The 11,077-nt window shown below is 32.9% G+C and overlaps 1 protein-coding gene and 1 long non-coding RNA gene across 2 annotated transcripts; both read right to left on the reverse strand.

Moving 5' to 3' along the window:
• Positions 1 to 679: 679 nt before the first annotated feature.
• On the reverse strand, positions 680 to 9,104 carry LOC140058116 (uncharacterized). The gene is made up of 13 exons (XM_072103674.1): positions 8,938 to 9,104; positions 8,459 to 8,643; positions 8,170 to 8,297; positions 7,890 to 8,037; positions 7,403 to 7,517; positions 6,684 to 6,839; positions 6,502 to 6,542; positions 5,794 to 5,924; positions 5,199 to 5,463; positions 4,793 to 4,980; positions 2,577 to 2,980; positions 1,146 to 1,245; positions 680 to 917 (listed from the first exon to the last, which is right to left on the reverse strand). The coding sequence occupies exons 1-13, from the start codon at positions 9,000 to 9,002 to the stop codon at positions 768 to 770; spliced, it is 2,076 nt and encodes a 691-aa protein (XP_071959775.1). The 5' UTR covers positions 9,003 to 9,104; the 3' UTR covers positions 680 to 767.
• Positions 9,105 to 9,741: 637 nt separating this feature from the next.
• Positions 9,742 to 10,951, reverse strand: LOC140046915 (uncharacterized). The gene is made up of 3 exons (XR_011844883.1): positions 10,742 to 10,951; positions 10,381 to 10,428; positions 9,742 to 9,843 (listed from the first exon to the last, which is right to left on the reverse strand). It is a non-coding gene; the product is annotated as an uncharacterized lncRNA (long non-coding RNA).
• Between the last annotated feature and the right edge of the window lie 126 nt (positions 10,952 to 11,077).

The following is an 11,077-nucleotide window of genomic DNA, read 5'->3' on the forward strand; positions in this document are numbered from 1 at the left end:
CTACTTAAATCCAACATGGCCGACTAAATGGGTAAAAACTTGATCTGGTAAATAGACATACTTGGGAATGGAAAAAAAACAATATTTAAAATATATACCTCAGGAGTGCATGGGAACCCACATTTCCTACTAGACTAACAGTAGTAGTACAATAAAAATAGTTTAAAATATCAAGAACCGTCGATACACTAGACTGCTATTAAAGATGACATTTTATTTTTATTTATTTATTATTGTTTACCCTTTTTTCGTTTCAACATTTTTAAACGCAGAAGAAATACTGTATTTGTTATATATATCGGTATATCTTACTGAAATATCAACCATGTTTTACTGTTTGTTATTCATAGTTAAATACAGCTTATAAGAGTGTAATAAAAAAGGAAACGGATTGAAATTAACCAAATTGCTCAAAAGCCAGAGCTTCCGGGGAATTAATAAATGTCACAATCAACATCTTCGTAACCTTAATTTCGATTTTACCTGCTCTCATTATACACTAGAAACTATTTACGTCTTCATTCATAATGAACGGGCACAATTTGTTTTCACAATTGGCAGCGAATTCTAGGTCCAAACAGTATATATGTGTCGTCAGTCGTAGGTTGCCGAAAATCGTGTTAATCCATATCATTTTCATTGCATTATGTAAATTCAGAAAAAAAACCAAAAAATAACATTTAAACTTTGTAAAACATTTATTTCAGTAAACAGAAGTCATCGGTTATAGGTTATTTATCATTGATCTTTTGGATTTGATTCATATGTTACATTCTAAATGTCATAAAGGTATCGATTTCCTCTTCAAACGTGCTGATACTTCGCCGACGTCTGGAGCAGTTACCACGCTTGATCTCAGCACAACGTGAACTACTTGCTTCAGGTTTACACGATACCATCTTACATTTCAAAAATACCTAGACAAAAAACAAATGTTGTATGAATAAATAGCAAATCTCAACAGTCTCGAATAATACAGTATTAGAAAATATCAATGCAATAGTATTTTTTTGTTATGTAATATAACATCCCACTACCCCACACTCTCTCTTTGATTATGGGTTAGTTGCAATATAAAGTGTTTGATGATAGGTCAGTTTTCATAACAGTAAATGTCATCACTATTTTTAAACAAAGACTCTTACCTCGTTAGTTAAGCCATATTGCAGGAATCCAAATGATTTAATAGAGAAGCGGTGATCCAAGCCAGAAGGAATAAAACTGACGGATGAGTCTACACCACACCTAAATAATCAAGAAAGAAGATCATTACTTTAATTATAGAAGTCATAGTCATATATACTTTATTGTCCATTTAAAAAACAGAAATGTGATTTGAAAACTGGCAAAATATAAAAATATAAAATACAATTTACAAAAACACACACAAAAAGTTAAGAGGCTAAAAATTGTTAAAATTAGATAAAAATTATCGGTTACATTTTACCTTTGTACGAGTTATATAAGTGTATAGCATTAGGTACAAACGAGCACCTAAACCGTTTTGTTTTGGTATTAAGTGCACGTAGTCTTATGCCAGAATTCATGAGAGCAAATTGTTTGTGAAGAGGATGTGTTTCATCATCAATGATACTTTTTACTTTTTTTAACACATTTTCTTTATACAAGGATTCAACATCAGGTAAGTGCTCTCCTACTAGTCTAATTGCTCTATTTCCTATTCGATTAAGTTTAATTTTATCTTTTTGCATTGTATTACCATAAAAACAAACATTACAAAAAAGTATTACACTGAGAATTACAGAGTTATAAAACAATTTAAGTATAGTTTTGTCAATTTGTAGGTACTTCATTTTTCTTAAAATAAACATCCTTTGGTTGGCTTTGCATGTGGCTTTATTTACATTATTTATCCAATTTAGCTTATTGTCAATTATACAACCCAGATATTTGTACTCATTTACTACTTCAATCTCATTTTCATTTATAATCAGAGGTTCTAAGGGTTCTTTAATTTTCCTAAAATCAATTTGCATTTCTTTTGTTTTCTTTATGTTTAGTTTCAGGTTGTTATTGCAGCACCAGTGATAAAAATCACATCCTAGTTGTCTATAGCTTGTTTCATCATTGCCAGTAATGTATCCAGTGATGACTGTGTCATCTGCATATTTTACTATACAACATTCATTTGAATTGGCTCTGAAACTGCTGGTGAACAGTGAAAACAACATTGGGGAGATAACAGACCCTTGTGGCGTGCCAATGCTAACAGAATAATGTGTTCTTATGCACTGTTGAAAATCAAAGTCTTGTCCTGTGTCTTTTTGTAATTCATTACAAAAAAATATGAAAATTGTTCAACAGAATTCCACAATGGGACACGCAGGGGAAGTTCACGTAAAGAAAATTACATGCCAGAGATGTCCAAATAATTATCAAGTCAAATGAAATCAAAATCTTCTTTCTTGTATTACAATTATAATACAATTAATATTCAGTAATAGTATAGTTAATAGATAATAATTATCTGAAAAAATATATAATACATAATAAGCTAAATGAGTAAAAAATATGAAGACAATTGTAGTAAAAGTATATAAATATAAACACCTTACCCGTTTTCAATGAATGTGTATTTCTTGTCATTCTCTGTGCATGTTCCAAATTTAGCCATTGCTTTGCAGCTTTCAATGGCAACGTCCTTCGAAGATGTGCTCTGCGCAGAAAAGTACAAGGTTTCTTTGAGTTCAACTGATGCAGTTCCAGTGATGTCTGTTCTGTAACTTGAGTCTTCATACATCTTAAGATAAGTCTTAAACTCTCCAGTTGCTTTGTATTTTTCGGGTTTTACTGCTGCCACTGGTTTGAAGAATACGTCATTAACCTTAAGTCCTCTCATTTCACAAATAATTTGCATCTCAACCTTATGCTTTGCTCGGGTTACTGGTGCACCTGGGAAGATTGGTTTCGGGTCGTCTCTGATTGTGTTGTAGAATTTAGTTTTCGATTTTGATGAACGCTTGAAAAAAAAGCAAACTGAATATACAGACATGTTTTAAATACATGTATTCCTAATAACATAACTTATACATGTATATAGATATAACTATATCAACTAAAGACAGAGTTAAGTTCAATTGACGTCGATTTAAAAAAAAGGAAGCTAAGTAGATTCAATATTTTTACGCAATGGCCAATAAAAGACTGTACGCGTAACATATTACAGCATTTTGATTGAAAACTAAATATATTGAAATTAAACGTGTATTTCACCAATAAATGCATTACAAGTTGACGCATTCCAATGAGTTTTAGTCCTCTATTATTGTTGCTCTTTTGGTGCTCCATAGATACAGAAATATTGAACAACTATTATTACTATCTACTAAATATTTTTTTATTTTACGTATCTCCTCCAAAACCACTGAACGGTACGTGCTCACATTTGGCACACAGATGTTTATTGATGGACTGCACACGATAGGCTATGTCACTTTCCTGAATTCTAAGGAGAAACGCTAAAAAAGGCAAAAAATATCAGTAATTTGACGTCTCAGCGACCGTGTTACGTCACTGTAAAAATTACGCAACCTCCTCTTTGTGTACCGCCATGGCCGGATGGGTCTACAAATACCATGCCAGGCCGCCAAAACACCACTCTTTAGTCAACCGTATCTAATGATCACGTCGTTGAAGTTAATTATACACATAGTTTGAACAGAATGATTTTTGTAAATCATGGTATGGCTCAGTAAGTAAATCGCCGTGACCATTGATATCAATGTTTAGTACGTTTGAGTTCGAATCCGCGACATGCTTAAATCTAAAAATCAAAACTAGACCTCAATCTAATAATCTAATTACAAAACTAGCAAAACGGATATGAAACCTGACACACAAAAAGCAAAATATAATAAGCCATGAAATTTAAAAAAATGTAAATGAACAGAAAAACATTCTGACAAACAAAATATCACAACGAAAAATACATTTGAAATATAGTTTGGTATTTTATAGGCCTACTTTCGTTAGTGTCCGCGCGCATCATCTTATGCATTTTTTGTGTTGATTTCAAGACCGTGGCTGTGGTTTTAGAGGCTGTGGTTTTATTATGCCAACATCTCAATTCTATAAATTATCAATTCATATCATTGAAATGTTTTCAACTGCCAACTGATTATCAGAGTTCAACCTGCCTCTCATGTACAACGTTGTTACTTTATGATGCGCACCCTAGATTAATATTCACACCGCACAATTTTTAGCGACTTCCATTTTCATAAAGTCCCATATCCAGTACTGCTTTCATTTTGTAGCTCATAGTTACTTAAAAGTGAAGGAATACTTGGTGTATAACAAAATCCATCGCTTTTTATGAGGGAAGAGTGAATCTTCATAAAGTAATAACCCAAATTTGGAGTCAAAATGCAAGGCAGGGAACTAGCGCCGCCGGGGCCTAATAGTACGTACGTGGACAACAATGAAAATCGTTCGTACTACCTAGCCTACTAAAACAGGAATATTGTATGATTATACCAATTATTATTATATATTATTATTGATTACTTTATTTTATACATAGGCCTGGCACTTTGTCAACACTCCTCATATGGAAGATACAGGCAACTCAGATTTTAATATAGCCTACTATAAGCTTTTGTGACGTGACCATATCAATTTTCCTGAAATTCAATAGGCATGTTCTATAAGAATATAATTTTATTAAACCGACAAATTCAGAATGATAACTTCAAAATTGTAGACGCTATCGTGCTAACAAACAAACAAAGCAAGTACTATTTCACCAAGTAAAAATCAGCATATTTTTTACCTTGATGATGGTTCCACACTCGTCATAACCAAACTCAATCGTGTAGTACATTGGGTCATTATCCTGAATTCTGCATCTTGTGTCGTGAAGGTGAAGCTCACTTGCTGGAATGTTATTCACGTACGTTTTAGGAATGCGGACATTTATGTATGATTCTCCGCATTCTACTTCTGGTTCTGGTGGCTTAGCTATAAAAAATGAGAAATATAACATTGAATAATAAAAGATAGGGGACTAATACATTTTCAGATTTAGGCCTATATTTGGAAATATTATACCTACGTACAATATAACAAGATCCTTTGGATTGCATAGTTTGCAAGAAGTAGTTTATACAACCGTTTATACAACTTTTAGTATTAAAGTATTATGTATGTAAATTACAAGTGAGTGTAGGCCTACTTACCGATTTCAAAGCCATACATCCGTTCATCATTGACAGCCTTGGTACTCAAGCCACATGGAGTTGTCCAGACTCGCTCACTAAAACCTGCCTCAACTTTTACAAGATAATCTTTGCCTCCTTCTAGACCAGTAGGTGCAGGGTATTGGACAATCGTTGGATCACTTTTTGGGAACCTTACTACATCTTCAACAGCATTATACTTGGTAATTATATTCTTTTTCGAGTCTAAGATTTTGATGTGTGAATTGTTTGTTGGACGTTGAACCTATAAGTAAAATAATATATTGGCGTATCTTATTCTGGTCGAGATTTTATAGGCCTACTGGCTTTATTTTCTACCGCCATGCCCGACTTCTCCGCGGTATATTATGGCGTTTCGTGATCTCATTACAACGAGTACAACGTAACAACATCAAATGAAATTAATATGTACTTTATTCAAAAGAACGATGGCCTCTTACATGTAGTATTCACTGATCCATCAAAACTGAACAATGGGTACCCAGTTTGCTATGCATTGAACCTACGTCATGTCATAGTAAAGAGCGCCGCCGTACCAATACGTCAGATTTAACTGTGATTACTGTATACTTACGGGTCCATCAAATGTAATTGTCCAAAGTTCCTCTGTTCCCTCGTACACGGAGTTGGCCACTGGGGTTGATTGGTTTAGTAGAATTACAGGTGGAGCTTGTGTATTTTCTAAATTATTGAAACGACCATCGGCTAAACCAACAACAATGTAAAAAACAGCGATAATAAACAATAAACGAGTTTTTGTTTACATATTTCAGATATCTTCATGGTAAAATGTCAAATACCCGAAAAGACGAAATATATTTTTTTTATACATTCTTATATGCAAAATGGCTTAAGGCTTTAAAGCACAGATATACCGCAGTTAGAGACGCAGTCAAATATTGTCAAAATACATAATTTTTGCCAAAAAGGTGACGGTGCACTGCCATTTACCGTACAAACACAAGATGCTCTACAAAAAGTATTGCATTAGGTATTTGGGAGTGAAATTGAACATGTCGTGAGAATATACCTAATAGCGTTTAAAACCAGTAATCATGAATCAATAGAAAAGGATCCAAACCCCCAAGTTACAACTCTACTAAATGAATCAATAAAGAAAACATTGGAACAACCCGCTGATGGAATTCTAAGCAGGGTAGTATCATCTGGTCACCTAAGTGAGCGAGTTGGTTGATCAGATTTAATAATTAAGAATACTCAGATAATAAATGATAAAATGATAAACACGTAACATAAAACACAAATGATAATGTGAACTTACCTGATACAATCAAACGTCCAGACATAGGATCATTCTGAACACTGCAAATCAATTAAAAGTATTTTTATATAGAATGATTTAAAATGAAACTACATAATATAGACCAACATTAATTTATTGATTTATTCACTGCAAAAGTTTTAAAAAATGCGCATGCGTTGTGACGTTTTTATTCCACTTACCCATTATCATCAGTAGCTGTGAAACTGAAAACATAGGTACCTTCTTTTTTAGGTTTGAAGGAAAGTTTGACTTTGACAACCTCCTGGTCTGGTTTTGAACCGCTGACGTATGTCATTTCCATTCCACTTGGATAACTGCCTTGGATTTCAGTTATACTGAAATTAAATTAAGATCAACATTATTGAGGCATATGCAAATTTCAGAGTTATTCCAAGACCACGATGTCCAAATGGAGTGGACAAACTTGCACAGACAATAAACCCATTGGGAATTACTACTTAAAACAACAGACCCTTTGGACCTAACATTAGGTCCTTTGGACCTAACTCCTAGATCAGTAAAAGTCTTCCATTGAATACCTAAATTTAAGTTTCAATATATTAACCTCTATTTGACCTGTTTTTTTTATTTCTTCATTCCTAAAATGTTTATATCTACCAAGATATCTTATACTCTCTATATTGTCAAAGTACTCTCATGACAATTTACAACCCCACTCGCAGAGAGTTGTAATAAGACTTTGTTTATGAAGAGCATATTGTATTATGTTTGACTTGTGAATGAGATTGCCATCTTTAAGAAGGATAGTGAATGAATTTTCTTATGGTTATCTTGCAATTTGCTTAAATATATAAAAACAAAACAAAACTTGTTGCCCGAAATCTCTACTAATCTTTCTGGCTATTTCACTTTATCGTTTTGACAAACATTTACATACGTTGATGCATCAGAGCCATTTTGTATTGAAGCAGTAACGAAACTGTTCCAAGTTTTTCCAGGAGCAATTATGCTACAATTTTCTAGATCAATCCTTGGTCCTACACATGATCCGGCTGGTGAAGAAATGTAATTTTATAATAATACATTTTTATATAATAAATTAAAATAATAAGCCTACATTGATTATGAACGCATTGACCAATCACAATTTAGATGATTTCTATGACGTCATGATTGGTCAAATTAGTTGCGACGCACTTAGGTCCTTGTGTTTCGTCCAACAATGGGACACTACTGTAGCTTTTCTATTCCATAATATTTTAGAGACTTTTCAATTGTAGACACCACTGACATTATTTTTGCATGAGCTCTTTAAAAAAATTCAAATTCAGAGACAGTGTTTGAGATTTTCCCTCGGATGACACTACCATCAGTTTAGGAGTGTATAGTCAGTGAAACCGTAACCCAACTAGATTTAAACTTACGTGCAGTTACGTCAAGAAGAAATTGGAATGGAACTGTGCTCTTAGCTTTCCTGTAAGTTTTATCTGGAAAATCTTCGATCATTACAGAAGCGCCATACCACCCTTGTAAATCATCTTCTCCGGTAATAAACTTGATCTTGCAATCTTTCTAAAATAAGTAAACAATTTAATTTAAAAGTCATGTTTACATTCTATACTGATAACTTACTGCTAAACGCTTTTGATTGGTTTAACTTTTCCATAACTTTTCGAACGCAACAATCTCGAAAACCATACATACCTGATAAAGTTTTGTCAATGATGTTGCTTGTCCACATACACGGCGAACATCGCTACTATCTCGACCCTCTGGACATTCGTCGTTACTTGCCCATCGACATTTTGTCGGGTCTCCGTTTATATCAATGGCTGAAAGATTAAGATGATGAAATTAGTGTGTTGAAATATTAAGCATAACCGTTATCTTGTTCTAAAGGACACGTTTATCTTCAAACGAGAGGACAAATTGTTCCTTTTTTTTTGTAAGTTATATCATTGTTTCTACTAGAGGCAATACTACTATAACTTACGGTTAAGGTCGATAAGTCTCTTGCAACCATGTCTGACTCTATACACTGGTAAACCGGCTGTAACTCTTGGAGAGTCGTTTTTTATTGAAGTGTCAACTTTAGTTAAAAGTGACCAACACTTTCCAGCACCGTAATTTTCAAGCTTAATCCAGCTACTGTCGGAACACATGCCAGTTGTCTTAAATCTATAAAAAAACAAAAAACAAAAGTATATTTAATTATTTTACATCAAAGTCAATACTATATTATTATAATAATATCAAAATGTTTAGAAAGTCTTCTCAACGTACTTAATGTATATACAGTAGGACAAACATCTGATCAATTGCTCAACTCCTTATAGAAAAGATAATGCATAGTATGTAATTGCAATCGTCAATGTCAACATGAATATTATTAACAATGAACTTTCTATTTCCAACAAGATTGGATAGATGTAAACTAAAAGATCAAGTCAAGTTAATAAAAAAAGTACTTACGCCATAATGAATTCTTTACGGTCTGCCGTATAATCTACGTATCCATCTAGAAGACTCCATCCCATTTCTTGTGAAATTGAAGTACATTTAAGTTTTAGTGGGGTTAGGATGGTCTGGTTGGTACCACAATCAATACATGTTAAAGCAAGAAGTTTTTCGGCAATCAGGTTTTCTCCTACTTTGTTGCAATAGTATTCTGGGTAAGAGTCAATCAACTGGAAAGATAGACGCCAGAAAACACGTACCTATTGAAAACAAATTCACAACATGTCAGGAATTATTAGAGCAAACAAAAATAATAATTTTAGACGCAACGACATAGGCGTATCACAAGTAATTTGACCAATCACAATGTGATGGAGCATCCGAATTGTCGATTGTGATTGGTTAAATAACATGTGTTTATACTATATTAACATTTATAAAACATAAGAACATGAATATTTAACGCCAACAGAAGTAACATCGAACTAAGATTATAAATAATAACGATATCGATTGTTCAAATCATACATACTGTTAACTTTTATATCGATTCTTGTTTTATTCATTCATCAATGGCCCGAATACAATAATAGATAATAATACGAATAGTTTTTACATTTTTTTTATCTTTTGTGGTTCACCACTTAATTTCTAAACATTTTAAGTAGTATAACAGCAAAATATTTAGTTCTCGTTTTACGCGAAAAGGCAAATCTTACCAGGTCACAATTATTAATGGGCAATGGATATACAATGAAACGAACTACACAAATTAGGCCTGTTATTGAGTTTGAAAGAAAATCAAGGTACCTTTGCTTTTCCGAGTCTTTCATAGTAAAACGTACCACCACGGTAGTGAGTAGCGCACACCTCAGCTACCATCAACGCCATCGAAAAGAGAACCAAACTTCTCATGATTACCTGTCAAAAGAAACCAATAAACTCGTGTTATGCTTACCAAGAATGAACCAGGAGAATGCGATGAATTCTACCTTAAATCCGAGACTTCAATTCAATTGAATTAATGTCTCATCCTAATAGTTATTAGTACAGTCAGTCCGAATTGGAAATTCTGATGTTATGTATGCAACATTCAAATACTCGATTTGATCAGGGAAGAGTGAAATTACAATTTTAAGAATTGACATTTAATTTCAATCTTCCCTGATTTGATTGATTTGCACTGAATATAATACAATACACAGTAAAAATGTAATTAACATTTAAAAGTACTTAAAATTATTTTCATTTCATAATATAATTATTATACGGTACATTACTACTATTTCTTTTTTATTGAATCTACTTTATGTAAAACATCTTATTATATAAAAGTCATAGAAATGCAAAGATAGTCCATGAAAGTCAATAGTTAAAAGGGACTGAGGTCCTTTTGAAAATATAACAGAATTAAAACAGAAGACAAACAAAACCATAGAAATTGAAGGAACAACTTACTGATTTGTTGAAACCGTTACCTCCTGTACCTCACAAACTCTGCAACTGCTGTAGGTGAAATACATATGTTCTTTATATACAATTTATACATTGGTCCATAGGTCATTTAATTCGGTCACGTAATTGAACAAGTAATTAAAAGTACAATCAATTTATCAATTATGTTCTGCTTCATATACTTAGGAGGCCTAAATCGATTTTACAGAACAATAGTTATTAAATAAAATATTGAAATTAACTTATTATTAACTAAAATTCAAATTACTTTGGAGGTTAACACATATGGAATAATTATTATTTGAGGTCACATAATAAAAAAACTCTTTACAATAACAACTGAATTCCTAGAAAGTAGACTCACAATGGTCTCCTTTCGAAAGATACTATAATAAACTGCGGTAATCTGCAGTTTCTTTTGTCCTACATTAGCCTTTCTCCCTCTGTAGGCGTACACTATAAATTGACAAAATACAAAGCCCTTCTTCTGCAAGTCAGTTGTCTGCCAGAATTGGTAATACTTTAGCTTCTCATTCTTGAAGTCAATGGTTCGGCTTGTATTTTTAACTTAACGAATCAATTATGGTAAGGTTCCATGAGATTTTACGTCGTTGATTGTTTTCTTCTGTTCCATACATTATTGTCACAAACACACTGGTACCAAAGATCAAGATACTTCGAAAAAAAAAAACGCGTTTTG

The sequence above is a fragment of the Antedon mediterranea genome, chromosome 1, assembly GCF_964355755.1.
Source record: "Antedon mediterranea chromosome 1, ecAntMedi1.1, whole genome shotgun sequence".
Taxonomy (NCBI): Eukaryota; Metazoa; Echinodermata; class Crinoidea; order Comatulida; family Antedonidae; genus Antedon; species Antedon mediterranea.

What these genes read in the sequence shown, in the direction of transcription:
- LOC140058116 (XM_072103674.1), bottom strand. Translation starts at nt 9,002, where the DNA reads ATGGGATGGAGTCTTCTAGATGGATACGTAGATTATACGGCAGACCGT. An exon ending in ACAGCTACTGATGATAATGG is followed by an intron (nt 6,543 to 6,683) that starts GTAAGTGGAATA and finishes ATTGATTTGCAG; the next exon opens with TGTTCAGAATGATCCTATGT. An exon ending in TACACATTCATTGAAAACGG is followed by an intron (nt 1,246 to 2,576) that starts GTAAGGTGTTTA and finishes TTGATTATTTAG; the next exon opens with GTGTGGTGTAGACTCATCCG.